The sequence below is a fragment of the Cebidichthys violaceus genome, unplaced genomic scaffold, assembly GCF_023349555.1.
Source record: "Cebidichthys violaceus isolate CVI_PGR_0920_01 unplaced genomic scaffold, fCebVio1.0.p SCAF_12, whole genome shotgun sequence".
NCBI classification, from domain to species: Eukaryota; Metazoa; Chordata; class Actinopteri; order Perciformes; family Stichaeidae; genus Cebidichthys; species Cebidichthys violaceus.
This window is the reverse complement of record NW_027176285.1, coordinates 16,869,175-16,896,920: the sequence shown is the minus strand read 5'-3', so window position 1 is coordinate 16,896,920 and position 27,746 is coordinate 16,869,175. Positions and strand designations below refer to the sequence as shown.

The 27,746-nt window shown below is 40.1% G+C and overlaps 4 protein-coding genes and 1 long non-coding RNA gene across 9 annotated transcripts in view; 2 read left to right on the top strand and 3 right to left on the bottom strand.

Annotated features, from left to right (window-relative positions):
• Positions 1 to 26: 26 nt before the first annotated feature.
• atp6v1g1 (ATPase H+ transporting V1 subunit G1) lies at positions 27 to 1,877 on the bottom strand. Its single transcript, XM_068706825.1, has 3 exons — positions 1,670 to 1,877; positions 1,010 to 1,110; positions 27 to 792 (listed from the first exon to the last, which is right to left on the bottom strand). Exons 1-3 carry the CDS (start codon positions 1,749 to 1,751, stop codon positions 619 to 621), a joined length of 357 nt encoding a protein of 118 aa, XP_068562926.1. The 5' UTR covers positions 1,752 to 1,877; the 3' UTR covers positions 27 to 618.
• A 550-nt stretch (positions 1,878 to 2,427) lies between these two features.
• Positions 2,428 to 8,138, bottom strand: prpf4 (pre-mRNA splicing tri-snRNP complex factor PRPF4). 2 transcript variants are annotated; one of them, XM_068706821.1, is made up of 15 exons: positions 8,072 to 8,138; positions 6,815 to 7,037; positions 6,542 to 6,728; positions 6,081 to 6,168; positions 5,585 to 5,664; positions 5,332 to 5,425; positions 5,124 to 5,218; positions 4,935 to 4,993; positions 4,435 to 4,558; positions 4,237 to 4,326; positions 4,021 to 4,143; positions 3,643 to 3,750; positions 3,122 to 3,240; positions 2,735 to 2,841; positions 2,428 to 2,637 (listed from the first exon to the last, which is right to left on the bottom strand). In XM_068706821.1, the coding sequence occupies exons 2-15, from the start codon at positions 6,972 to 6,974 to the stop codon at positions 2,551 to 2,553; spliced, it is 1,521 nt and encodes a 506-aa protein (XP_068562922.1). In that variant the 5' UTR covers positions 6,975 to 7,037; positions 8,072 to 8,138; the 3' UTR covers positions 2,428 to 2,550. The 2 variants fall into 2 exon arrangements, with proteins under 2 accessions (XP_068562922.1, XP_068562923.1); XM_068706822.1 differs by lacking the exon at positions 8,072 to 8,138 and adding an exon at positions 7,723 to 8,022.
• On the top strand, positions 8,129 to 9,796 carry cdc26 (cell division cycle 26 homolog). 2 transcript variants are annotated; one of them, XM_068706823.1, is made up of 3 exons: positions 8,129 to 8,235; positions 8,694 to 8,796; positions 9,568 to 9,796. In XM_068706823.1, the coding sequence occupies exons 2-3, from the start codon at positions 8,716 to 8,718 to the stop codon at positions 9,772 to 9,774; spliced, it is 288 nt and encodes a 95-aa protein (XP_068562924.1). In that variant the 5' UTR covers positions 8,129 to 8,235; positions 8,694 to 8,715; the 3' UTR covers positions 9,775 to 9,796. The 2 variants fall into 2 exon arrangements, with proteins under 2 accessions (XP_068562924.1, XP_068562925.1); XM_068706824.1 differs by having other exon boundaries at positions 8,164 to 8,282.
• A 207-nt stretch (positions 9,797 to 10,003) lies between these two features.
• fer (fer (fps/fes related) tyrosine kinase) lies at positions 10,004 to 24,889 on the bottom strand. 3 transcript variants are annotated; one of them, XM_068706814.1, is made up of 20 exons: positions 24,602 to 24,889; positions 23,628 to 23,836; positions 22,426 to 22,557; positions 22,073 to 22,246; positions 21,776 to 21,875; positions 21,017 to 21,200; positions 20,373 to 20,510; positions 20,171 to 20,290; positions 19,956 to 20,078; positions 19,607 to 19,805; positions 19,264 to 19,359; positions 18,599 to 18,805; positions 18,366 to 18,488; positions 16,902 to 16,958; positions 16,621 to 16,739; positions 13,508 to 13,602; positions 13,307 to 13,433; positions 12,982 to 13,136; positions 12,652 to 12,774; positions 10,004 to 12,077 (listed from the first exon to the last, which is right to left on the bottom strand). In XM_068706814.1, the coding sequence occupies exons 2-20, from the start codon at positions 23,694 to 23,696 to the stop codon at positions 11,941 to 11,943; spliced, it is 2,478 nt and encodes an 825-aa protein (XP_068562915.1). In that variant the 5' UTR covers positions 23,697 to 23,836; positions 24,602 to 24,889; the 3' UTR covers positions 10,004 to 11,940. The 3 variants fall into 3 exon arrangements, with proteins under 3 accessions (XP_068562915.1, XP_068562917.1, XP_068562916.1); XM_068706816.1 differs by having other exon boundaries at positions 18,599 to 18,802; XM_068706815.1 differs by having other exon boundaries at positions 23,628 to 24,889.
• A 1,103-nt stretch (positions 24,890 to 25,992) lies between these two features.
• Positions 25,993 to 27,746, top strand: part of LOC137869399 (uncharacterized) — a 2,172-nt gene continuing 418 nt past the window's right edge. The window contains exons 1-2 of the long non-coding RNA XR_011102275.1: positions 25,993 to 26,218; positions 26,932 to 27,746. The exon at positions 26,932 to 27,746 is cut by the window's right edge and continues 418 nt beyond it. This is a non-coding gene — a long non-coding RNA (uncharacterized lncRNA). The remainder of the gene's footprint in view (positions 26,219 to 26,931) is intronic.

The window sequence follows — 27,746 nt, the reverse complement described above, 5'->3', positions numbered from 1 at the left end:
CAGCCAATCAAAGAACAGCATCAAAGTCTCAGCCAATCAACATTCAGTTTATTATTTTCTCATCATCACTTCACAAACATCAACAGGAAGTCATCAGAATAACAGGAAGTCACATGGTCATACACAGGAAACCAAAAAAAACTGGAAATGTTTCACAATAAAAGTCTTCACTTTCTCCAGAGTCGTGACTCTGGACGAAGAGAATTCAGAGAAAAACAACCACCAATCAGCTCATTAAATCTGATTTAATTTATAATTTTATTTTGAAATTCCTGATTGGCTGATTTCCCCTCAAACCTCACGGAGATAGAGTGAAGAAGACTTTTATTTTGTTAGAGTCAGGAGAGCTATATAAATATTTCGTAAACATCAACACAGTAACACAACATTTATTAACGTCTTCACTCGGAGCAGGAAAACAGGAAGAGACAAACTTCGCACCTTCAAAATAAAACTTTTCGTTTTTGGGAAAATTTCAGATGAATTAGTTTTGAGTCACAAAAAAAAAAAAACTTCACATAAACGAAGCTGTTTTGGCTGAGATTGAAGCTAATGTTGCTAACATCCACGTCTCCTCTGTTTGCCCCGCCCCCATCTGATATGTGTGGCTCCGCCCCCTCAGCCCGCCACGCGGTAGTTGGCGTGAAACTCGGGCTGAATGTCGCAGACGCGTCGCAGCAACTCGCCAAGCACCGCCTCCCGGTTACCGCGGTAACTGGCCTGGATGCGAGCCATTCGCTCGACGGTGTCGCGGTCGACCTCAACCGCACTGTTGCCGTGGGAACCGAGGGCCTGGGGGGGAAATAAAAATAAATCATTAAAAATAAACATTAGTTTGTTTATATTAATTAAGAGGAAACAGGAAATATTATGAAATATCTAAAAAAGAAAGAACAAACACATTAAGAATAAATATTACAGTCAAGTAATACTTCTAACTGTAGTATTAGTATGGTGGTACAGTGGTAGTATTTGTATACTAGTAGCACTAGTAGTATTGTGTACGTACAGCAGCCTCTTTGGTCTTGAACTCTTTCTCTCTCTGGAGTCGGTATTGTTCGATCTCAGCCTGAGCTTCTTCCTTCGCCTGCTTCAGACGACGGTTCTTACCTGAACAGACAAGAAGGAATTATAAACGAGTGTATTTTAATGTATTAATACTACATTAATATACGTTAATACATGTAAATACACTGGGACACACTGCTGAAGGGGTTTCTATTATTTTGTCTGATCTCCATTAGTTCTCTCTGACTCTGTATCACGTGGTCACCATGTCCCATGATGCTCAGCGGCTGACTCATCAACCATCAGCTGGACACATGAACATTATAAATATCTATACGAGCAGAAAAGAGCAATAAATACACAATCATGTTGGTAAACAGCTGTACCATTAATCACAGGAGTTACAGGATGAATTATAGGTTCAGTTTTCTGACCACAAAGATTTACATTTATTATCGATGTGAGCTGAAGAGCAGAAGAACTGCGTCAGAAGAAACATTTTAATAAAACACGTGACTCAGACATTATCTCCACAGTTATTTGAATTCATTCAAAATGAAGAGCAGATGTAAGTCTTCTGTAAACTGTTGGGTTCAGGTCCAGCCCGGTTGTGTTTCTACTGGGGTCTACCGAAGGTTCTTAGGCCGCCTGTCGTACTCACGCTTGCGGGCTTCGGCCACCTTCTCGGCGGCTCTCTTCTCGGCCTGCAGCAGCTGCTGGATGCCCTGAGACTGACTCGCCATGTCGGATCAGAGGAGCGGAGGACGAGCAACGAAAACCGGGGAAAAATCACCGAAATGAAGGTCGACGGAGGATTTTAGTCTCTTTCCGCTGTTGACCGCAGTCAGCTGATGTCACGTCACGCTGCGAAGCTCACGTGATCTTCTTCTTCTTCTCTTTTTGATGTTGTTGTTGTTTTAGCGCCACCTGCTGTTTCGGAGTTTAAATCTGATTATATTTGAATTATTAATCCTGTTTCTCTGATCAACGTAATAATCAAGTAGAAGTAGTAAGTACAGTACTCACTATGCAGGAATATTATATCATATATATTATTGGGTTTTATTTGTGATGAATTTGTGTTCAACACTTTAATAACTGCCCCCCCACCTCAATAAAGTGGAGATTCTTCTTCTAATTGCTATTTTCAATGGTAAAAATATATATAATATATAAATATACATATTTTATATTATATAAAATATTTCTTAAACACTTAATATTTGTTTTTCTATTGTTCATATATGTTTATATTTTTTATTATATTAATATATATTTAATTCTTCTGTTATAATCTTTAATGAAACTCCTGGATTATATTTATATTTAATCTCATCTCCTCACTGATGTGTTATAAACATAAATATTTTTAAAACATAATAATCTTTATTTTATTAAAAATTAGATTTGATTCCAAAATTTAAACTGTCATTTTATTTTAAAAAAAGCAAAAACACTTAAACATTTGTGAAAATATCGTTTTCAGAAAAAAAAAGAAAAATAAACTCGTCATGATGACATCAGCGTGACATCAGCGTGACATCACTCAGACAGCCACAGTTTGAAGGTGCGGTCGTAGGAGCAGGTGGCGATCAGTTTCCCGTCAGGAGACACGTCGACGCCCATCACCTTGGAAACAAAACGTTTGACGCGTTAACAACGATGAGGCGTCTCCACCAATCAGCAGCAGCGTCTGAACGGACCAATCGGTGAGCAGCGTACGTACCTTCCCCTCGTGTCCGGCGAGCGTCTTCAGCGGCGTCCAGCCCGGGTGACTCCAGACCTTCGCCGTGTTGTCGTAAGCTCCGGTCAACAGGAAGTGACCGTCTGTGGCTGCACACACACAAACAGGAAGTGAGGTCAGATACACAAACAGGAAACAGAGACATCAAAGTTAGACGGGAAAAGAAAAGTATAATAACAGGAAATTAGAATAAATTTATGTAAATGAATAAAAAAAATCCATAAAATTGTAAAATATACACAAATTAAAAAAAAGTCCACAAAAAATTTAAAATGAAAAAAATATTAAATAAAAAAATATTAATAAAACAAAATAAAATAAACACAAATATTAATAAAAAATAAAATAAAATAAAACTTGTGTGTTTACGTTGGAAGCGGACAGAGGACAGCAGGTTCTGGTGGGCGGGGACTGTGTACAGACACTTCCTGTTTCTCAGCTCCCAAACCTTACAGGTGTTGTCACCACTTCCTGTCGCCAGGTGATACCTGAGAGAACAGAGAAACAAAAGTACTCACAAATACATTTAAAGACTTCAAAAATGTATATTTCTCTTTTTAAACCACGTTTGTCAAAACTAAATTTATGAATTTTATTAACAACAAAATAAAGTTCAAACATTTACTATCTGAGGACAAAAACATGTCACAGTAACAATAATTTGATTTTATGGATTAAATCTAAATTCTCTATAAAGCCTTAAAGCTGTTTTCTGAGTGCTCGTCTCTGATTGGCTGTGTGTTCAGCACGCTAGTCTCTGATTGGCTGTGTGTTCAGCACGCTAGTCTCTGATTGGCTGTGTGTTCAGCACGCTCGTCTCTGATTGGCTGTGTTCAGCACGCTCGTCTCTGATTGGCTGTGTTCAGCACGCTCGTCTCTGATTGGCTGACCCGTTGGGTGAGAAGTGGACGCTGTAGATCTCCCTCAGGTGTCCCTCCAGGAACACGATGCAGCGTCCGGTCCGAAGGTCCCACACTCTACCGAAGGCATCCAGGCCTCTGATTGGACGAGAGCAGAGAGGGACGGGGTCAGACAGAGAGAGATGATTGGTCCACAGACAGGGGGCGGAGCCACAGAGAGACAGGATTTATATTTCACATTTAATAAAGTAAAAAAAAAAACTATATATAAAAGCTATATGCAGTTACGTAGGATATTAATAAGTGTGGTACTACTACTTCAGGTACTACACAGTTTGTCCTGAAGGTGAGTATTAGTACAGTGTGTACTACATTGTGAAGTACAGTGTGTACCAGTGTGTACTTTACCCAGTAGCAGCCAGAGACCCGTCAGGGTGGAAGTGGATGTCGTGGACTCCTTTACTGTGACCCTCCTGATGGAGGATTTCCTCCCGAACCTCCAGATCCCACAGACGCCACGAGTTGTCATAACTGAGGACAGACAGACAGGTAAATACTATGACACTACGTGTGTGTACTAGTACGCAGAGACACAGTGACACTGCTGGTGTGACACCAGTTTACCTGGTTGTTCCCAGAAACCTCCCAGAAGGGTGCCACGACACCCGAGACACCCGGTCGCTGTGACCCTCGATGTCAGCCACCGGTTCGTCACTACGAGAGACAGACAGGAAGTCAACGACCATATAAAGAGCAGGGAGGCTCGTCTCCTCCCTCGTCTCCTCCCTCGTCTCCTCCCTCGTCTCCTACCTCGTCTCCTACCTCTCTAGGTTCCACAGCTTCACGGACCCGTCGGTCGCACAGGAGGCCAAGCTGACGTCTGATTGGTCGAGAGAGACTCCGGCCTGCGGGCGGAAGACGACCGCACCGACGCTGGTGCTGTGTCCTACAGCCAATCAGAGAGCAGGACACAGAGCAGGGGGCGGAGTCTCAGTTAGTCAGGAAGTAATTCATATTCAAATAAATTCATATATATAAATATATATAAATATATATATTTATATATATATATATATATATATATATATATATATATATATATATAAATATATAAATATATATATATACATATATATATATATATATATATATATATATATTAAAAAAAATTAAATACAATTATTAATAACAATATATCTAATAATTGGTATTTATGATTTAAAATAAATTGTATAGTACTAAAAATAACATTTTAAAAAACAAACTGAACTTCATAAAAATAAAAACACAGAAACTAATAAATAACGTTAAGCTCCGCCCACCTCTGAGTGTACGAATCAGGCTGCAGTCGGGGACGGACCACAGCTTACACAGGCCACTCCTGGGGGGGGGGGGGGGGGGGGGGGGGTCGTTAGCATGTTAGCATTAGCTTCATCGTTACATGTGTAATTCAAGTGTTAGCTGTTGTCATGGTTCAGCCAGCTAAAGCTAAAGTGGGCGGGGCTTGTCACCAGGAGGCGGTGGCCAACATCTTGGAGTCGGGGCTGAAGTGGCAGAAGCTGATTGGTCGATCGTCTCCGATCTGACTGCAGAAGTTGTTCAGATTCTGTAGAAGAAGAAGAGGTTTGTTGACATTCCTACTTATTATTATTATTATTATTGAGTATCACATACTCAATCCTGGTGTTTTCATGTACATATATAGACATATGTTCTCACCCTCAGACTGTTTTGCTGCTCTTGAGTCCGGATCGCCCTCGTCGCTTCGGGAACTTCCCTGTAAGCGCGCGCAGCCTCCAGACGCTTCATCGCCCTGAAGGACCAATCACAGCGGGAGCTTGTGAGTCACAACCAATCAGAAGCCTCCGACAGTTAAGACGTCAGTTAAGTTTGTTGGGGTCATCTAACATGAACACACCGAGGCCCTCTGAGCCTCCTCTGTCTCTGATTGGTCAGTCTGTTGCCGACTCACCGTGGCAGAGAGTATTTGGCCAACCAGAGGCGAGCGTCCTTCAGGGAGGCGGAGCCTTCGTGGTACCACGTCTGCTGGCACTGTGATTGGTCAGAAAGTTTTATTCAGCTCAAAGTGTTTCATGTTTAGATTTGTGTATTATAAAATGATAATATATATATATATATATATATATATATATATATATATATATATATATATATATATATATATATATATATTATCATTTATATTTGACAGGTGATTTGGTTTATTTCTTAACATTTTACTCTTCAACAATCTGATTAACCAGAAATCTTAGCAACATATTTATTAACGTTACGTTTTTTTAAATATATAATCATGACAAAAATAATAAATAACTCAAAGTCCCCTTACTCGTTTTCCCCCGAAGCTTTCAACTGCAAAACTGATTTTTGGTCAAACAAATCAAATTAGGTGTGTGTGTGTGTGTGTGTGTGTGTGTGTGTGTGTGTGTGTGTGTGTGTGTGTGGACCTCGTCCTGTGATCTCTTGGCTTTCTCTTCGTCTCTCCTGGACTTCTTCAGAGCGTCCGGACCGACAACAGACAGAACACTGCGCAGTCTGACAACAACAACGACAAACAAACAAACAAAGGTTCATGTTTCTGATCTCAGTTCAATATAAAAACATTTCATTTTTAACGCGTTTTAGTCAGTTTGTGAAATTATACATTTGTTCAATAAATCTAAAGCAATAAAACTTCATCTCTACGTGTTTTTATGAAGTTTTGGTGCCAAAAGCTTCATTTTCTAAAAGGAATTTAAACTTTATTTCCCAAATTATAATAATTTTGCATCTGAAACGTTGATGGTGTCATTGTGTTTGAGAAGCTGCAGAAGAGAATCATTGAAACGATTAATAATATTTTAAATAGCTGAAGATTCAGTTAAAATTATATTTTCATATATAATAATAATAAATCATTTTTTCCCACCTCTCCCGGCGGTCAGCTGGTCCCTCTCCGAACAACGTGATTGGCTCTCCGAGCGCTCGGAGGCCGGCCTTCACCTCGGCGTCGTCCGTGGAGACGGTGATCTGTCTCGCTCGCCGTCGCTGCTCGAAGGCGGCGAGCGCGTCGTTCTGCCGCTCGCTGACCCGCTCCTCCAGCTCCAGATACTCTCCTGCACGGCATCGTGGGAAACGGAGTCTCACGTCACACACACACGTAAAAACACACAGGCGGTAGTTTAAGGAGGTGAGGACCGACCTGACGAGATGTTGATGTTTCCCGCCTTGATGCCGGCCTTCACCCCATCGCCCCCCCGCCTCGACTCTGAGCTCAGACGCTCGCGCTCTTTCTCCTCCAGACTGCCGTAGTAAACACGAGTCCTCTTCGGGGCCGGAGCCAAGTCCTCATCGTCAGACATCTTTAATCTCTTCTTCTTCTTCTGCTGCTGCTGCTGTCGGGCCTCAGGAGGCTGCTGGGAAAACTACACCAAGAGAAAATAACAACACAAAGAAACAGAGAACATATTAATAAAATAATATTAATTTAAACAAAATAAACTAAAAGAAAAATATTGAAACATGTCAAATAAAATCCACAAATACATTTAAAAACATAACAAATTTATGATTCACAGGAATGTGGAAGAAAATGTTTTAATAAATTGACAAAAAAAGTAAAAAATAAATAAGTGTGAAATGTTGAAACATGCAGATCTAACATCACAACAGGTCATTAAAAAAAGACATAATAAATAAAACTAAAAGAACAAATACTGAAAGGAAAGAAACAAACATGTGAATATATTATAATACAAATAATACAAATATATATATATATATATATATATATATATATATATATATATTATTCAAACCCAACCAAGAAAGTATGGATTTCTAAATGTACTTTGACTTTTATTTCATTGCAGACAACATGAACACCAGATAGTTCATGTTTTAACTACTTATTTCCATTCAGTCCTGCATCACATTCCTAAATAACTCGGGAGCATTTTAGGGCGAGTGACGATGTTAAATAATGACGTCATGCTTTGGTTCAACAGCAGCATCCACAAAGAGCTCTGTGACGTACACAGAGCTCACGTTACTAAGACGTAGATGATAATGATATGTTCTCTATGCATCCTGCAGACACGAGTCACTGACCTGAAGAAGTTCTTCTCTCACAGCTGCAGCGATGTTTTCAGTGTTTTACTATTATTATTTTCAGTAGAATCACAGAGAGACTCACACACTTAACGAAGAAACGAGGAACCTTCACAATCAAAGATTTAGTGTAACATCAGGAGAACCTGAAGATACTAAAGAGAAAAACGCACAACGCGGTTCACTCAGCTAATGTTAGCATTAGCATTAGCACTCACAAAAAGCAGGATAAAAAGGGTGCATCACACCTGACGTCACTAAGACGACACGCACCAGGTTTGATTCACAGCTATTTTTAAAAACAACACATTTATAACAACGTACAAACGTTTAAATGTTAGAAACGAACCCGTGAAGAAGAAACGAAGCGGCGGCGTCTCAGAGCAGCGTGACCCGGATGTAAACACGTCGTCGGCTTCCGGGTCAAAGGTTGTTTTTCCGGTGGACAAAAGCTGCAGCAAACAAATACGAAGAAAACACCCGGGAACGTATCGACGACGACACACCTGTCAGGTAACTTTACAGACGTGTGTTACACCGGTTGAAGCTGTCGCGTGACGGTGAGCGAGGAACGTGTGTCTGTTTCCGGTTAAATGTAATGTTTAAACGTGTTCGAACAGACGTTAGCCTGTTAGCTTAGCTTCTGTTTACTATTCAGACTGAGTGGGACACCAGTAACGATACTGTGAGGAGTAACGATAATGTGACGCGTAACGTTACTCCTGCTAGTAACGTTACGTCTCCCAGTAACGTTTCTCCTCCCAGTAACGTTACGGTTAAATACTCTCACGTGTCTGTGCTGTGTGACTCAACATTATTGATCCTGATTGATCGGTTAGCATAACAGCTGTAGCCTGTTAGCATCAGCTATATGCTAATGAGCATACCGCAGCTAATGTTGATTATGTAAATCAATTATTTCTTATAACTATTAATAGTATTTGTCACTTGTTGTTTTATTGTTTGTGAAGGTTTCACTGATTAAATCAGAAGATGTTGAGGAGGAAACCGACTCGTCTGGAGCTGAAGATCGACGATACCGAAGAGTTCGAGAGCGTCAAGAAAGAGCTCGAGGTTTAAATCACATCAGTCAATACTGTCAACAATCAATACTGTCAACAATCAATAGTGATCAATACTGTCATCAATCAATAGTGATCAATACTGTCAACATCAATAGTCATCAATCAATAGTGATCAATACTGTCAACAATCAATAGTGATCAATACTGTCAACATCAATAGTCATCAATCAATAGTGATCAATACTGTCATCAATCAATAGTGATCAATACTGTCAACAATCAATAGTGATCAATACTGTCAACAATCAATAGTGATCAATACTGTCATCAATCAATAGTGATCAATACTGTCATCAATCAATAGTGATCAATACTGTCATCAATCAATACTGTCAACAATCAATAGTGTCATCAATCAATAGTGATCAATACTGTCAACATCAATAGTGATCAATACTGTCAACAATCAATAGTGATCAATACTGTTAACATCAATACTGTTATCAATCAATAGTGATAAATCAACTGTCAATATCGATCAATACTGACAGTATTGATCGATATTCTTTTGTTTTATATTATTGATCTCTTCATCACCAATGACTGATAATTGATCGTCGTTTTGATGTTTAATTAAACAATTGAAGTCACATGATCCAGGACGACATCTTGTGAGGACGGATTGATAGTAATAATTGAGTTTAATGTTTAAATAAAGTTGTAATGACGTCATTTAGACTTTATTTAACGTGAAGCGTCGTCCTGATCACCTTTGACTTTCTGTATTGATTAGTAATTATATATATTTTTTTTTTTACAGGCCAGGAAGCGTCAGCGAGAGGAGGCGGAGTCAGGAGGCGGAGTAGGCGGGGCGTCGGTCATTAGCGTTGACATCATCGGGGGCGGAGCCTCAGCCTCTTCATCAACAGCTGCGTCGAGGGCGGAGCTTATAAACGAGCGAATCGGCTACAAGCCACACCCCAAACCTGCCACGCTGCCGACCTTATTTGGAAGTTTACAGTTTTAATAAGAAAATAAATAATTTAAAATGATTAAACGTTTTCACTGGTTTTCATTAGCGTCTGAATCTGAACACAGACAGCGGTTCAGTTATAAAGGGATGAATCCACCATGTTTATATCTGACCCACCATGGAGACTGTTGGAGGTACAAACTATTATGGGATGTTTGCCTACTGACAAATACACTGACAGTGTAATAAAATTAAAAACATTAGAAATGACATCACACAGATCTGTTCGTATGATTTGTTTTATTTTCATAAATGCTACGATAATATTTTTTTATAAAGAAACATATAAAAGACAAACAGACGGTTAGTGTTTGAAAAGTGAAAAAAACTCAAAAGTAAAACAAACCGTAAAAACATTTCAACTTATTTACATGAACAGTAGGCGGCGCTCTGGAGCTCTGACATCACAAACACTTAAGCTCCGCCTTCACACAGTCCAGGAAGTGATTCTGACCAATCAGGACTCTCAATTCATTTACACACAAATACATGTCTTTTTATTTGTAGTTTATACATATTTATATTAAACTTTCTTTTTTTTTTTTTAAACATTTTAACATTTCAGTTTTCATGACAACCAGGAAAGTAAGTGCAGATGATTCTTTATAATTTTATATATATTTAGTTTTGGAGTTGCATTTCATCAGACAAATGTTTTTTTACTTTGGTTTAGAAATAATAAAAATAATAATAATAATAGAACATTTGTGTTTCTTTTACATTTTAGAGATTTTTTTTTTTCAGCCATCAACAAAATACTTGAAATCACTGATTGGTCAAAAGCATTTCCTATAAAAAAAAACAATTGGTTGGAGTGGGCGTGGTCTGCGTGATGATCAGCTGTTTTATTTTCCAAAATAAAGGTCAGTTCTTCCTCAGATTCACATCAGTTTGTTATTTTAGTATTTTTGACGTTAAAATCATAAAAACATAATAAATAAGAACAAACTGTAAAAACAAAACAAACTGTTTAGTGTTAACAGCTGATTGGTCCTCAGCGGTGGAAACAGTTTTAGTGTTCATGCTGTAGTGACGGGGGGGCGTGGCTTAAAGTCTGACCCCCACCTGTTGACGCACTTGGATCGTTACTTTTTTTTTTAGTGTATTTTGTTTTCACACACGCTGCAGAACGTTTTCAAACTCACAGGAAACAAGTGGTTTTTCAAAATAAGAAATAAACGATTAATTGATGTGAGGTTTATTCACACAAATAAAAGAGCGTTAATCTGGTTTCTATCAGAGGAATGAAACACGACATCTGGTTTCATTTAGTTTATGAGTTATTTTACTTCCTGTCTGATCCGTATGGATTTATTATTTGTTTTATTGAAGCCGTTTGATTGTTGAGCTCAGGAAGACGAGAGAGAAGACCTCTGAGGAAAGAGACGAGACTTCTGGGAACACGATCGCCTGAGGGTCATGTGACCGAGGGCGACAGCCTAGCTAGCATTACTGCTAGCGTGCTAATCAAATGTAGTTCATACATTTTTGTAAATGTAAATGTTATTTTTGTCTTACACTCTGATACTACAATGTTAATAACTGTGGATGCACGCAGAAGAAACCGTAATTGGAACATGTTCTAACATGTTCTAACAACGTGCTAACATGCTAACAACCCTTGCTACAGTACATGCTAAGCTGTTAGCTCCATTTCACCAGGCTTAACTTCTGTGTGTGACTTCCTGTTTGACCAACAGGTTTTTTTAAAGTTTCGGTCAACTGAAATTTTTAATGCGTTTACAGATGCTAACATAGCTAGCTACACCCATGCTAACGTCAGTAGTGTTTTCTCTGTAGTTTAATGAGTTCAAACATCAGCAGCTAAATGTTTCATTTGTTTTTAAATGTTTGTTTGCATCGTTACGTTGGTCTCAAACAGCTCAACCGTTTCTGTTTTTACCAAACAACACGCCCACTTGGTGACCACGCCCACTTGATGGCCACGCCCACCGCCAAACAAAAAACAACTTTTCTTTGCTGACGACACTACTGTCTCTGATGTCATCACCTGTTCTCGATGGCGGCAAGGTTGTGTGATGATGTCATCACTTCTTTATGGCATTGAGGTTATGTTATGATGTCATCACTTCTTTATGGCATTGAGGTTATGTTATGATGTCATCACTACTTTATGGCATTGAGGTTGTGACGATGTCGTCACTTCTTCTTGATGGCGGCGAGGTCTTGCTGCAGATCAGAGAACTTGGGTCTCTCCTCCGGGTTGTACTGCCAGCAGCGCTGCATCACTTTGTACACGTCGTCAGGGCAACTCTGAGGACAGGACATCCTGTAACCTAGCAACCGGGAGGAGAGAGACACATCGTGCATTAGAAAAGAAGACGACGCCACAGAAACGACTAAGCTGGTAATTATTTTTATAACAATTTACAAATCGATTCATTTAATCAATTTGATTGACCGTTAGCCGACGTTCAGTTCAGGGTTCTAAAGGAACCGGAGTTCATCTCACGAGGTTTACACCAACAACTGTCTATAAGAAGTGGACGTCGTGACGTCACTCGTTGTTTTCAAGCCTTGAGTTCGGCAATTTCGCCATCACCATTTTGTTTGTTCTCAACCAATAAACAGGAAGTGACCATATCTGGACTGAGGAGGAGTGACGTAGAGACCTGTCAATCAGCGTGTACCCCGCCCCTAAATCATCCCCTGCTTTATGGTCTGTTTGACACTAAATGAACATCATGCTGTATTGAAGAAGACTGTAAACTAGAGATTGAGACCATAAACTCATGTTTACAATGTTTACTGAGGGAATAAATCAAGAGAGAAGTAGAGTCATTTTAGACTAGACTGCTATACAACCAGAGGAGTCGTTTACGGCTCTTCTTCTTCACTGTCTGTGTTTACCTTTCTCCACCTGCTCTCGGGCCTGCTGATTGGTCATCCCAGGATAAGGACACACCCCCAGACTGAAAGTCTCCCACAGCAGGATCCCATAACTCCAAACGTCACTGTCGGAGCTGTAACGACCTGTAACAGCCAATCACAAAGCAGGACACATCAGCGACCAATCACAGAGCAGTTGTGTCGAACAGGAATAATTTGTGCGCATAAATTACACGGCCAACGTTTAGACGTTTGGATTTTGCCGTGTTTGTTTTCCACAGCGGTTTGAATAATTTGAACGTCAACATTATGTGTGAGACAGGTGTGAGACAGGTGTGAGACAGGTGTTACCGTAGTTCAGGGCCTCTGGCGCCGTCCATTTGATGGGAATCTGTTTGAGTCCAGATGAAGAATAAATACCATCGTCCTCCTGACGACTCATCCCAAAGTCACTGATCTTCAACACGCTGCCCTCTCCCACCAGACAGTTCCTCGCTGCCAGGTCCCTGACAGACAGACAGACAGACAGACAGACAGGTTATAGTCATAGTTTAAACCATGGATGTGTTCTAAGAACTAACAGAATCAGATCATCCTGGAACAAAAAGACTGAAGTGTGTTCCAGCTGACCAGAGAGCTGTTGTGTTGTGTTCGCTGTCAGGTGTTAAAGACTCACCTGTGGATACAGTTCTTGCTCTCCAGGTACGCCATGCCGGCAGCAGCATCGACAGAGAAGCGAACGAGCTGCTTCGTCTTTAACTCGTCCTTCTTCTTCTTCCTCAGAAAGGACAGGAAGTCTCCACCTGAGTGGAAGGTCAGCTGTTAGAAACCGACCAATAAAAAACAACAACAACAGCAGTGAATAAGCTCCACCCACCAGGAACCAGCTCCATGACGATGTAGATCGGCTGTCGCTGCGTACAAACACCAATCAGCTTCACGATGTTCGGGTGGTCGTACTGCTTCAGGATCCTGCAGCCAATCACACGGAGGCAGCGTTAGACACCGGTCAATCACACAAGTTTAGGTTTTCTTTCCCATCATGCATTGATTGATGTATAAATAGATGTATAGATAAATGTATTGATCGATGCATTGATCGATGCATTGATCGATGTATTGATAGATGTATAGACAGATGTATTGATCGATGCATTGATAGATGTATTGATAGATGTATTGATAGATGTATTGATAGATGTATAGACAGATGTATTGATCGATGCATTGATAGATGTATTGATAGATGTATAGACAGATGTATTGATCGATGTATAGACAGATGTATTGATAGATGTATTGATAGATGTATTGATAGATGTATTGATAGATGTATTGATCGATGTATAGACAGATGTATTGATCGCTGTATTGATAGATGTATTGATAGATGCATTGATAGATGCATTGATAGATGTATAGATCGATGTATTGATAGATGTATAGATAGATGTATTGATAGATGTATTGATAGATGTATTGATAGATGTATTGATAGATGCATTGATAGATGTATTGATAGATGTATAGATCGATGTATTGATAGATGTATAGATAGATGTATTGATAGATGTATAGACAGATGTAGTGACCGATGCATTGATAGATGTATTGATAGATGTATAGATAGATGTATAGATAGATGTATTGATAGATGTATAGATAGATGTATAGATAGATGTATAGATAGATGTATTGATAGATGCATTGATAGATGCATTGATAGATGTATAGATCGATGTATTGATAGATGTATTGATAGATGTATAGATCGATGTATAGATCGATGTATTGATAGATGTATTGATAGATGCATTGATAGATGTATTGATAGATGTATAGATGTATAGATAGATGCATTGATAGATGCATTGATAGATGCATTGATAGATGCATTGATAGATGCATTGATAGATGCATTGATAGATGCATTGATAGATGCATTGATAGATGTATTGATAGATGTATTGATAGATGCATTGATAGATGCATTGATAGATGCATTGATAGATGCATTGATAGATGTATAGATAGATGCATTGATAGATGTATTGATAGATGTATTGATAGATGTATAGATCGATGTATTGATAGATGTATTGATAGATGTATTGATAGATGTATTGATAGATGCATTGATAGATGTATTGATAGATGCATTGATAGATGCATTGATAGATGTATTGATAGATGTATTGATAGATGTATTGATAGATGTATAGATCGATGTATTGATAGATGTATTGATAGATGCATTGATAGATGTATTGATAGATGTATTGATAGATGTATTGATAGATGCATTGATAGATGTATTGATAGATGTATTGATAGATGCATTGATAGATGTATAGATAGATGTATTGATAGATGTATTGATAGATGTATTGATAGATGTATAGATAGATGTATTGATAGATGTATTGATAGATGTATTGATAGATGTATTGATAGATGCATTGATAGATGCATTGATAGATGTATAGATCGATGTATTGATAGATGTATTGATAGATGCATAGACAGATGTATTGACAGATGCATTGACAGATGCATTGATAGATGTATAGATCGATGTATAGATCGATGTATTGATAGATGTATTGATAGATGTATAGACAGATGTATTGACCGATGCATTGACAGATGTATTGATAGATGTATAGATAGATGTATTGATAGATGTATTGATAGATGTATTGACCGATGCATTGATAGATGTATTGATAGATGTATTGATAGATGTATTGATAGATGCATTGATAGATGTATTGATAGATGTATAGATCAATGTATTGATAGATGTATAGATAGATGTATTGATAGATGTATTGATAGATGTATAGACAGATGTATTGACCGATGCATTGATAGATGTATTGATAGATGTATTGATAGATGTATAGATAGATGTATAGATAGATGTATTGATAGATGCATTGATAGATGCATTGATAGATGTATAGATCGATGTATTGATAGATGTATAGATAGATGTATTGATAGATGTATAGATGTATAGATAGATGTATAGATAGATGTATTGATAGATGTATTGATAGATGTATAGACAGATGTATTGACCGATGCATTGATAGATGTATTGATAGATGTATTGATAGATGTATAGATAGATGTATAGATAGATGTATTGATAGATGCATTGATAGATGCATTGATAGATGTATAGATCGATGTATTGATAGATGTATAGATAGATGTATAGATAGATGTATTGATAGATGTATTGATAGATGTATAGATGTATAGATAGATGTATTGATAGATGTATTGATAGATGCATTGATAGATGTATAGATCGATGTATTGATAGATGTATTGATAGATGCATTGATAGATGCATTGATAGATGTATTGATAGATGTATTGATAGATGCATTGATAGATGCATTGATAGATGCATTGATAGATGTATAGATCGATGTATTGATAGATGTATTGATAGATGTATAGATAGATGTATTGATAGATGTATAGATAGATGTATTGATAGATGTATTGATAGATGTATTGATAGATGTATTGATAGATGTATAGATCGATGTATTGATCGATGTATTGATAGATGTATTGATAGATGTATTGATAGATGCATTGATAGATGTGTAGATAGATGTGTAGATAGATGTATTGATAGATGTATTGATAGATGTATAGATAGATGTATTGATAGATGTATAGATAGATGTATTGATAGATGTATTGATAGATGTATTGATAGATGCATTGATAGATGCATTGATAGATGTATTGATAGATGTGTAGATAGATGTATTGATAGATGTATTGATCGATGCATTGATAGATGCATTGATAGATGCATTGATAGATGTATTGATAGATGTATAGATAGATGTATTGATAGATGTATTGATAGATGTATTGATAGATGTATTGATAGATGTATTGATCGATGTATTGATCGATGTATTGATCGATGTATTGATGTATATACTGATCGATGCTGACCTGGCCTCAGACAGGAACCTGATCTTCAGCTCTGGAGGTAAATCTTCTTTACACGTTTTAACAGCCACCGGCGTTTTGTCGCGCTGCAGCGTTCCGATGAACACCTCGCCAAAGTTACCCTGGCAACCAGCAGACCGCAAGGCATGATGGGACATGGAGAGAGAGAGACACACACACACACACACACACAGTGAGGTCATGTTACAAACTGAAATAAAAGAAAAAACATTAGAGAACTGGAGTGAAGTGGTTTGATAACAGGAAACAGGAAGTGAGGTCACCTTTCCCAGCAGCTCCCCCAGCACCACGTCCTCGTGGTTCAGGATCCATTTCTTATCCTGCAGACAGAAAAACCAGCTCATGAAACAGCAACGTCTACATGTATGTTAGACAGTCATGTGTGTGTATTTAGTATGTTTAAACCATCAGTTCTAACTTAATATAATTACAGATGTTTTAAGGATAAAGAGGTTTTTATTGTCATTGTAGTGATACCACAAAATTTCGTTTGGCAGCCCTCAGCAGCGAACAGCAACGATAAACAATATACAAGATTAAATACAAAAAGGAATAAGAACGTTTGCTAAGTAATACAATTTAAGTAATAAAATCTGTGCAAACAGTGCAGTGTAAACATTTGTTTTGTCAAGAAACCTAAAAATAATGGAAATAATTACATTTCCCTTCCACAGCCGACGTACACCGATTCTGTTTTAGTTAATTATACAGTTTCTAGTATTAATACTGAAGAATGGATAATATTAATACCGCAGAGTCGTCAGTATTAATACCGCAGAGTCGTCTGTATTAATACCGCAGAGTCGTCTGTATTAATACCGCAGAGTCGTCGGTATTAATACCGCAGAGTCGTCTGTATTAATACCGCAGAGTCGTCGGTATTAATACCGCAGAGTCGTCTGTATTAATACCGCAGAGTCGTCGGTATTAATACCGCAGAGTCGTCGGTATTAATACCGCAGAGTCGTCGGTATTAATACCGCAGAGTCGTCGGTATTAATACCGCAGAGTCGTCTGTATTAATACCGCAGAGTCGTCGGTATTAATACCGCAGAGTCGTCGGTATTAATACCGCAGAGTCGTCGGTATTAATACCGCAGAGTCGTCTGTATTAATACCGCAGAGTCGTCGGTATTAATACCGCAGAGTCGTCTGTATTAATACCGCAGAGTCGTCGGTATTAATACCGCAGAGTCGTCGGTATTAATACCGCAGAGTCGTCTGTATTAATACCGCAGAGTCGTCGGTATTAATACCGCAGAGTCGTCTGTATTAATACCGCAGAGTCGTCGGTATTAATACCGCAGAGTCGTCTGTATTAATACCGCAGAGTCGTCGGTATTAATACCGCAGAGTCGTCGGTATTAATACCGCAGAGTCGTCGGTATTAATACCGCAGAGTCGTCTGTATTAATACCGCAGAGTCGTCGGTATTAATACCGCAGAGTCGTCGGTATTAATACCGCAGAGTCGTCGGTATTAATACCGCAGAGTCGTCGGTATTAATACCGCAGAGTCGTCGGTATTAATACCGCAGAGTCTTCGGTATTAATACCGCAGAGTCATCGGTATTAATACCGCAGAGTCATCAGTATTAATACCGCAGAGTCATCAGTATTAATACCGCAGAGTCGGCAGCATTAATACTACATCACCTTTAGTACTAGACTATATGTCTTTGCTCAGAGAGTAGTTATGTGTGTGAATATGTAGAAAGAAGTGGTTGCCTTGATGACGGGGTTGAGCAGCACGACTGCAGACTTCTTGGTGATGACCTGTTTGGTGGAGAAATGATGCTCGATGAGCTGAGGAATGGTGGAGAAACCCGTCCCCTCGAAACGGTACTGACTCTACAGGACAGACAGAGAGAGACGTTTAATGTGTCATCTTTTACAGTGTATTCTTTCATTTTGTTCATGCACAGTCTCATATTTATGCAGTAATGTGTGCGTGTACATACGTCGGCGTACTGGATGATGAAGTGTCTCCGCTGCTCGTCAGAAAACACCGACAGGACGTACTCGCCCGGTTTACCGTGACTCTCCCTCACCAGGAAGTCTCCCTGTTGCCGTAGCAGCTCCTGAGCTTCGGTGCGGGGGATGGCGCCGTGATACCACTCCTGCTCCGCCAGGGGGCGCTCCGACGTCGGGATCACGTCGAAGAACTGCTGCAGGGAGGAACATAGTGTGTCAGTTTGAATTCAAACTAACTTTATTGACAAAAGCATGCGACGGCGTCGGATGAATGATCTCTTTGATATCTCATATTAGTACAAATAAACTATGTTTATAAACCATATGGTACAAACAATAACAACGCTGACATATATACACCTATATGACGCTATTGTGAGTGTTGATGGAGCTGCTACAATGTTAGCTTAGCATCGATAGGTCCAAACTCCATTCAGAAAATATGCATTTTAAAAGTTGTTTGCTTGTCGTCTTGTAGACAGAACTAACAAAGCATGAATTCAGACTTTCTACAAATCATCATTATGTAGTTATTTTAGCATCTGTTTGTATCTGTTTATTGCAGTTAAATCACAGCTAAAGTTGTTTATTTTGGGTTCATACAGCTGTAGTAAACCAGCCGACGTGTGTCTTCACAGGGGACGAGTCTCACCGAGGTGGAGGAGCCCAGCATGGCTTTAGGAGACCGGATCATCCCGGCTAAGTGACGCAGCGTGTCGAACCGAGAACTCCTCTCCTTCGTCTTGTCCTGAAAACACACAAACGACGTCTGTCAGAGAAAATGAATGTTTACAGTTTTAATGTTAGTGGAGCAACGGAACAAAAGAAAAGAGGGAGCAAATATAACTTTTAGGTCCACGATCACGTTCTATTACCACCAGGTGATGTTAAAGGTTTACAGTCGGTCAAGATGCAACGGCTTTATTTTGAAAGGGCAGTTTTTCCTGCTGGTGTGCAGACCTCAGATCAGACATAATCAATAACTAAATATTTACAGTGGATCCGACGGAGCGGGCGTCGTCCTCGTACGGCAGCGCGGGGGGAGGCGGCGGCGGGGGCGGGGAGGCGGCGGTGGCCATCTTGTCGTCCAGCAAGGCCTTCTGGGAGGCGAGGCGGGCCTCGGAGCCACGCAGCGATTGGACGGCGTGATGAAGCTCAAGGACAGAGAGTTTCTGACTGAGCAGCAGGACACAGCTGAGGACGAGAGACACAGACAGTCAGAGAGAGAGAGAGAGAGAGAGAGAGAGAGAGAGAGAGAGAGAGAGAGAGAGAGACACAGAGAGACACAGAGAGAGAGACAGATTATTCTCATCAATTCATCTGATTCTTCATCTTCTGACTCACTCGCTCTTCCTCTCTGTGTTCTGCTGACTCGTCTGTATTTTGGTGTCCAGATCGTCGGCCATCGCCTCCTTCGTCCTCAGATTCTGCTGAGTCAACGACAACTCCTCCGACGCCGACGACAACCTGGAGAGAAACATCGGAAACACAGAAATGTATCAACATTTACGACAAAAACACACAGAAAGTGACAAGTCTTTTATTTTGAAGGCGCTCACATGGCTTGCAGGTTGTCGGCAGTCAGCGTGTTCCAGAGGATCTCATTGGCCGGCAGGTTGTCCGTCTCGTCCAATAGAGACGCATCAAACTCCACGCTCGCCTCCTGAGTCTCCGGAGATCTGAGGGTGGGGGGGCAGACACTGTTACCACGGTAACCCACGTTGTTACCAAGGTAACCACCGATGTTTATTATGGTCTGACCGGTAGGCGTCGATGAAGTGTTGGTACTCGGCCAGCGGGTCGATCTGCTCGACGGCCGCCGAGATCTCCTGATGAACTTTGACGATCTCCTCCGTCAGCAGGCTGCTGATCTCACAGTACTCCTCCAGGATACTTTTACTGCAGTAAATACACACACACACACACACACACACACATGTATATAAATACACAAGTATCACCAGTATCAGTCATCTCTTTTAAATCACTTCTTAAAACTACTTTTTATAGACTGGCTTTTATGTGATGTCATCGCCTTTCGGATTATTTTTTATTGGATTTTTATATTTTACTAAATTATTTTATTTTATTTGAAATTTAAATTTGACTAAATATTTTTTTATTTTTTTTAATCGACTGTCTCACTGATCTTTCCGTTATTGTTATTGTTGTTGTTATTGTTGTCTTGCTTTTGCTGCTTTGTCTGTCAAAGCACTTTGCAAACTGTTTTAAAAGCTTTTATTTTATTACATTTTATTATAATTTTTGGGTTTATTTAATTTTGTATTATTATTTTTTTTTAATTTTATTTGTTGATTTTACTTATTTGTAATCTGTGTTTTTAAAGCTGCTATATAAATAAAAGTTGTTATTACGAGTCAGCGTCTTGAGGTCATGTGACTCACAGGGCGAGCGTCATGTCCTCCTGCATCCTCTGCAGAGCGTCCAGCAGAGCCGGAGCGGCGTGTCGTCGGTGTTCGTCCTGCTGCGTTCGAGCGCCGCAGACCGCCAACACGTACTGGTTGTGGAGGTTGTGGAGCTTCATCGTCGCTTTGTCGTAGCGCTCCCGAGCTCGCTCCGCCTCCCGGCCTGTGATTGGACGAGAGAGGGGGTCAGTGATTACAATAATTTAAATAACATTTAACTCTCTTAACACCAAAGCAGTTTCGGGTCGTTTTTTTGTCTCTTGTCATACAGTGGTCTTGATTTTCCCTTCAAAATAAAAGTCCTGCTCCTCTACTGAAACAGAACCTTCATGACTAGAAGTAGAGAGAACTAGAACATGTCTTCATGTCTTTAGTCCAGAATAACAGTTATGACGACATCAGAATCAGAATCACCTTTAGTGACTCCGGTTTCCACTCCGCTCTCAGTGTACAAACACTATTTCATAATAAAGAAAAGGATATATAAAGAATAAAAAGGGCTCACAATTTAATGTTTTTACACAATCTGGTTAAAGGAAAAGCTTCATTTTAAATGAGAACATGAAGAATAACATGTTATAGATTAAATATCATAATTTTAAGTTTCGTTTTGGTTGTTTTTTCTGACGGAAGCGTTCGTCACACATGATGTATTCAAGGACCGTCGTAAAGATGAAAATGTGACGAGAATGGCGGCTGTGATAAACTTGATTTACTGAAAGAGTAAAGAGGAGAAACCTTTCATCAGCGCCTCTCTGTATTTATCTTTAGCGTTGTTAGCGTCACGGCTCAGCTGACGATACGTCGCCTTCAGCTTGTCCAGGTCAGTCCTGGTTACCTAGCAACAACAAAACATCATCAACGATGGGGTCTCTACATTCACCATCTACACTCACTTCAACTACATTCACCATCAACACTCACTTCAACTACATTCACCATCAACACTCACTTCAACTACATTCACCATCAACACTCACTTCAACTACATTCACCATCAACACTCTCACTCACACACTATATTTCCCAGCATACCTTGTGGTTGTGGCTCTCCAGCTGCTGATGAAGATTCTGGTAGCTCTTCTTCACCTGCTGCTTGTCTCGGATCAAAGTGGCCAATCGGTGCAGAGGACCAGAGTTCAGGTCATCAGCGTGACCCCTCATGACCCGACCCAAGGCCTCCGTCTGACGGATCACCTGAGACCAGGACTGAGAGAGAGAGAGAGAGAGAGAGAGAGAGAGAGAGAGAGAGAGAGAGAGAGAGAGAGAGAGAGAGAGAGAGAGAGACTGAGACGAGGATTGACAAAGAGAGAGACCAGGACTGACAGAGAGAAAGAGACAGGGACCAGGACAGACAGAGAGACTTGTGGACAGGTGAGTCCTCTCACCTTGCTCACAGTGCTGACATAATCAGCAGCTTCCTGTTTCTCTGTTTGCTGAGTCATGCTGAGCAGCAGAGCGGCGTATTCTTTATCGCTCTTCACTCGTAGAGTCATGAACCGCTTCACCGTCTCCAGCAGCTAGAGGGCGACAGACAAGTACACGTTTAAATACTTTGTCCTCGTACTTTAGTACATACTGCAACCACCCTGACAGAGTACGTACTGGTACATGTAACTGAGGTCATTGTCATCACAGAGTACCTGAGCAGGTAGAGAACAGAGTACCTGAGCAGGTAGTGAACAGAGTACCTGAGCAGGTAGTGAACAGAGTACCTGAGCAGGTAGTGAACAGAGTACCTGAGCAGGTAGTGAACAGAGTACCTGAGCAGGTAGAGAACAGAGTACCTGAGCAGGTAGTGAACAGAGTACCTGAGCAGGTAGTGAACAGAGTACCTGAACAGGTAGTGAACAGAGTACCTGAGCAGGTAGTGAACAGAGTACCTGAGCAGGTAGTGAACAGAGTACCTGAACAGGTAGAGAACAGAGTACCTGAGCAGGTAGTGAACAGAGTACCTGAACAGGTAGAGAACAGAGTACCTGAACAGGTAGTGAACAGAGTACCTGAACAGGTAGAGAACAGAGTACCTGAGCAGGTAGTGAACAGAGTACATGAACAGGTAGAGAACAGAGTACCTGAGCAGGTAGTGAACAGAGTACCTGAGCAGGTAGTGAACAGAGTACCTGAACAGGTAGTGAACAGAGTACCTGAACAGGTAGTGAACAGAGTACCTGAACAGGTAGTGAACAGAGTACCTGAGCAGGTAGAGAACAGAGTACCTGAGCAGGTAGTGAACAGAGTACCTGAGCAGGTAGTGAACAGAGTACCTGAACAGGTAGTGAACAGAGTACCTGAACAGGTACAGAGTACCTGAACAGGTAGAGAACAGAGTACCTGAACAGGTAGAGAACAGAGTACCTGAACAGGTAGAGAACAGAGTACCTGAGCAGGTTTGGTAAACTCTCCCTTCTGGTTTTTCTCTCAAAGAACAAAGGAAGTGATTTACAGATGCAAATTTCTCTCTCAGTAGCAAACAAAACTTAGATTGGATCTGGTCTTAAAGAGTCCATGTGGTCTTAAAGAGTCCATGTGGTCCACTTCTCTCCTCTTCACAGCCAATAAAAACCACACCGTGTGAAGAGACGTGTACCTTTAACTCCCAGTCCTGCAGCTTCAATAATCCCTCGTGGGAATTCCTCAGATCCCGACCGAACCCCATCCTGGATCTCTCTCTCACTCTCACTCACACTGACACACACACACACACACACACACACACACACACACACACACACACACACAGTCTCTCTCTCACACACTCTAACTGCGAGGGCGAGCGGGGAATGATTGCATGGTCGTCTGTGGAGAGAAGTAATAATAAAGATTATTAGAGTAAAAGACAGAGACCAGTAAATATAATGAATATACCTGTAGCTGATAATACTTTAGACTTTCAATAAAGAAACATTATGCATTTTATTTACTTGTAATACAGGTTCATATTTAATGGACATTTACCACAGTAAAGGCTCAGAATACTTCTTGAACATCTACACATTTCACAAATATTTATCTTAAACCCTTTAAATTCATGTGTTCAAAATAAAATTAATGAAGTATAAAAATTCTTACACAAAATCACTTCTTAGATTATCTGAAACCTTCAAATATCCTCCATGTTTGTTTGTTTTACATGAAAAGGAGAAAGTCTGCTCCTTTCACAATCAAAACATCCTTCACCTTTAATCCAAAAACACTTCATTAACTTCTCTAAACTTCTCAAACTTCCTCCCTGACTGCGCTCAAACCTTCTTTAACCCTAAATGACATCAAAAGCTTTAAAATCGTTCTTTTCAAACGGGTTTAAATCCCGTCAACGTCTCCTAATCTATACAAATTCCATCAGCTCTGGTGTAAAAGTGAAGCTAGGCTAACACTAGCCGCTAGCTTCTCATTGAAACGAATGGGAAATGAAGCTAGCATGCTAACAAGGATCGGCGGCAGCTCTTAAGTTTCCATCGGAACTGTGAGGAACACTGAAGCTCAAACAGAATAACGGCTGTTTAACGTTTATTAAAAACAAGTAAACAAACGGATAACAAACAAGTAAACAAACAGACAAACTTCTGTCCGTGTTTGTGAGCTCGTTCCTCCGGTAAATAAAGAGAAAGACGGAGGAGGAGCGGTGGGAAGAGTCGGGAAGGAGCTTCGGTGTTTTTCTTCTCCTTCTCCTTCTTCTTCTTCTTCTACGCTTTCAGCCGCAGTAAACTCCCCGTGAGGCGGACTCTCTGTCCGGGTCACCGCGGTCCTCGTCCGTCCTCCTCCGGGCTCATTCCCTCCTCTTCTTCGTGTTTTTCTCCACTGTTTTCCCCAGTTATTCCTCCCGGTCGTCCCGGTTATAGAGCTAACAGCTAAAGGTGGCTAACAGGGAGGGGCTTCCGGCGGAAACGGAAACGGAAAACGGGAAAAAGAGGGAGGAGGAGGAATTTATTTTATTAAACAACAACAACATATTTTCTATTAAATATTAAAAGACCATTACATAATATTAAAGGGCAAGTGCATTGTTTAATTATTTTATATATTTTTTATATATCATTCTGTAGCTTCCCATTTGTGTTTCTTATTTATAAATATATATATAAATGTATTTTTTATCAAAGTAGGTATGTTTTACTATAAAAATTATAAGAAAAAGAGGCCTGGTGGCTCTTATTCTAATCTATTTTATTAAACAACAACATACTTAACATTTAACATTTAGAGACCATTCAAGAATATTAAAGGGTAAGTGCATTATTTATTTATTTAGTTTTACGACAACTACGTCCATTTCTTATAGACACTCTATGGCTAACATTATATATTTAACATTAAAAAAATATGTCAAAATATTCAGAAGACATTTACTTTGGTGACTGTGGAGCTAAAGAATCTGTCTTCATGTTCACTTCTCCCATTGGAGTCAATAGACTCTCCTAAAGGGGGCGGAGCATGTGGAGAAACACATGTGACATTAATTTAGAGTTTGATTGATGGTTCATCCAATCGCCTGCCGAGACGTTTTGACAGCTTCTATCCAGCCAATAGCAGCAGAAAGTGGGCGGGGCTTGGTGCCAGAAGAATGGAACCAGAGTATCTGTCTAACCGGTTCATGACACACTTCTACCAAACATTTCATGAATTTATTTCAACAAACAAACACAAACCCTCCTGAGAGAGACGAGGAATGAAATGACATAATAAAACACAGACCTGACATAAAGTAACAAAGAATTAGATAAAAAATAACTAACATAAAGCTACACAATACAAAGAGAGAGAAGTGGAGCTCCATAGAGAATCAACAGAGAGAGAGAGAGAGAGAGAGAGAGAGAGAGAGAGAGAGAGAGAGAGAGAGAGGGAAAGGGAGAGGGAGAGGAAGGGAGGGTCAACAGGTAGAACAGGTTTAGGGCGAGGCGGTCGAGTGAGCTTCACTTACAGTAAAAAGGAGAGAGAGAGAGAGAGAGAGAGAGAGAGAGAGAGAGAGAGAGAGAGAGAGAGAGGGAATCAGATTTATCTTGTTTGTTTCTTTACTTCACAACCTCAATAGAAGTAGAAGAAGAAGAAACGGGATAAAAGAAGGAGAAGAAGAAGAAGAAGAAGAAGAAGAAGAAGAAGAAGAAACGGAATAAAAACAGCCGAAGAAGAAGTTTGTGTTTTCCTGTAAAGACAGAAGAAGAAGCTGCGGACTGTGAACAGGTGAGTCAGGTGAAGTCAACCTCTCAGGTTTTCTTCAGTACCTCATATCTAGTGCTGTTATTACCTGTACAGGTAAACTGACTGCAGACTGTTGATGGAGACACTTTGACGTCATGTAAAGTGATACAAAGTGATGTAAATACCGGGTGTTTTACCGGGTCTGTCTGTCTCTGTTTGTGTCGTCACGTCGGTTCACATACAGGTCGGTGTAGCATTATTAGCATGTTAGCTTCTTTCAGGTTAGCAACTAGACTTTCACAATAAAAGTCTCACTGAGTTGATTAAAATGCAGCAGAAGGAAAAATAACATAAAGGATCAACTTTAAAGTACGAAGAAGAAGAAAGTTCTCAGAAACACATTAAATACTGTCAATCTAGTGAAGTAAAGTAAATCAAAAATAAGTAATGTAAATACATTAAAGTTAAATAAAAGTAAAGTAAATAAAGTTAAAAAATAAAGTACACAAAATAAGTAATGTAAATACATTAAAGTTAAATAAAAGTAAAGTAAATAAAGTTAAAAAATAAAGTAAGTAATGTAAATAAATCTAATAAAACTGTTTAATAAAGTTAAAATCAAATGAAGTAAAGTTAAAATGAATTAAAATAAATGACAATGAAGTTAAGTGAAACAAATTATTATTCTTATTATTATGATGTATATTACTCTGTGTGGTCAGAGGGTCATTGTTAATCATTCTCTCTCCTCTTAGACTTCTCTCGCCCTTCCTGATTGGACGGCTTCCTGACTGGTTGATTGATCCTCTTTAGCCCCGCCCCCTCCCGTGACGCATCGCCATGTCATCCAACATCAACGTCTCCCCTGACAACCCCTACGGTCAGGTGACCATCCCCCGGGCTAAGCTCCGCCTCTCTGATGACCTCAGCACGGTGATAGCCAATCCGGGGGCTCTGAGCAGCACCGACCCGTACAGCTCCTCCCCCCCGCCCTACGTGGTGAAGGACGCCGGCGAGGAGGAGGAGGAGGAGGTGGGGGGGAGGTGCCCCGTCTGCTGCTACCGCTGCAGGAGGAGGAAGTGATGTCACAGCAGCAGCAGCAGCAGGAGGAGGAAGTGATGTCACACCAGGAGGAGGATTGTGATTGGCTTCATTCACGAAAGAAGAAACGGTGCTTTTCATTATGCTAACGTGTCTTCCTCGCGTCCTAGCTCCTCCCGGCAAGGATGTGAGGGAAGAGGAAGGAAGGGAGGCGAGGACGAAAGAGACGAAGCTGCAGATCAGAAATCCTTGTTTCAAACCGTGCACCACATGTGGAGCATTTACACCTGACTCCAGTGAAGGATACACCCATGCTTCCTCGCCCTGAGCTCCTCCAGGAGCCTCCTCGTCTCCTCGTGGTGCATTTAATTGGTCGAAGGATCCTCGATGACGAATCAGCAAAATGAAAAGCAGCCAAAGAAAACAACTACTACTATAAATACTATAATATTAATAATGATGAACAGTGACATCACTAAACTTCAAGATAAAACGAAATGAGAACAATTTAAAAAAAGATGGCATAACT

Excerpts from the sequence above, each read along its gene's own strand:
- atp6v1g1 (XM_068706825.1), bottom strand. The coding sequence starts at position 1,751 with ATGGCGAGTCAGTCTCAGGGCATCCAGCAGCTGCTGCAGGCCGAGAAG. Across the intron at positions 1,111-1,669 it reads GGTGGCCGAAGCCCGCAAGC|GTAAGAACCGTCGTCTGAAG; the intron begins GTGAGTACGACA and ends TTGTCTGTTCAG. Across the intron at positions 793-1,009 it reads TCAAGACCAAAGAGGCTGCT|GCCCTCGGTTCCCACGGCAA; the intron begins GTACGTACACAA and ends TTTCCCCCCCAG.
- prpf4 (XM_068706821.1), bottom strand. The coding sequence starts at position 6,974 with ATGTCTGACGATGAGGACTTGGCTCCGGCCCCGAAGAGGACTCGTGTT. Across the intron at positions 4,144-4,236 it reads AGGTTTCTGGGAACAACCAG|TTATGACAACTCGTGGCGTC; the intron begins GTAAACTGGTGT and ends GTCTGTCCTCAG. Across the intron at positions 2,842-3,121 it reads GTCCTCTGTCCGCTTCCAAC|CCACAGACGGTCACTTCCTG; the intron begins GTAAACACACAA and ends GTGTGTGTGCAG.
- cdc26 (XM_068706823.1), top strand. The coding sequence starts at position 8,716 with ATGTTGAGGAGGAAACCGACTCGTCTGGAGCTGAAGATCGACGATACC. Across the intron at positions 8,797-9,567 it reads GCGTCAAGAAAGAGCTCGAG|GCCAGGAAGCGTCAGCGAGA; the intron begins GTTTAAATCACA and ends TTTTTTTTACAG.
- fer (XM_068706815.1), bottom strand. The coding sequence starts at position 23,696 with ATGGGGTTCGGTCGGGATCTGAGGAATTCCCACGAGGGATTATTGAAG. Across the intron at positions 22,247-22,425 it reads ATGTCAGCACTGTGAGCAAG|TCCTGGTCTCAGGTGATCCG; the intron begins GTGAGAGGACTC and ends TCTCTCTCTCAG. Across the intron at positions 20,511-21,016 it reads GAGGACATGACGCTCGCCCT|TAAAAGTATCCTGGAGGAGT; the intron begins GTGAGTCACATG and ends TATTTACTGCAG.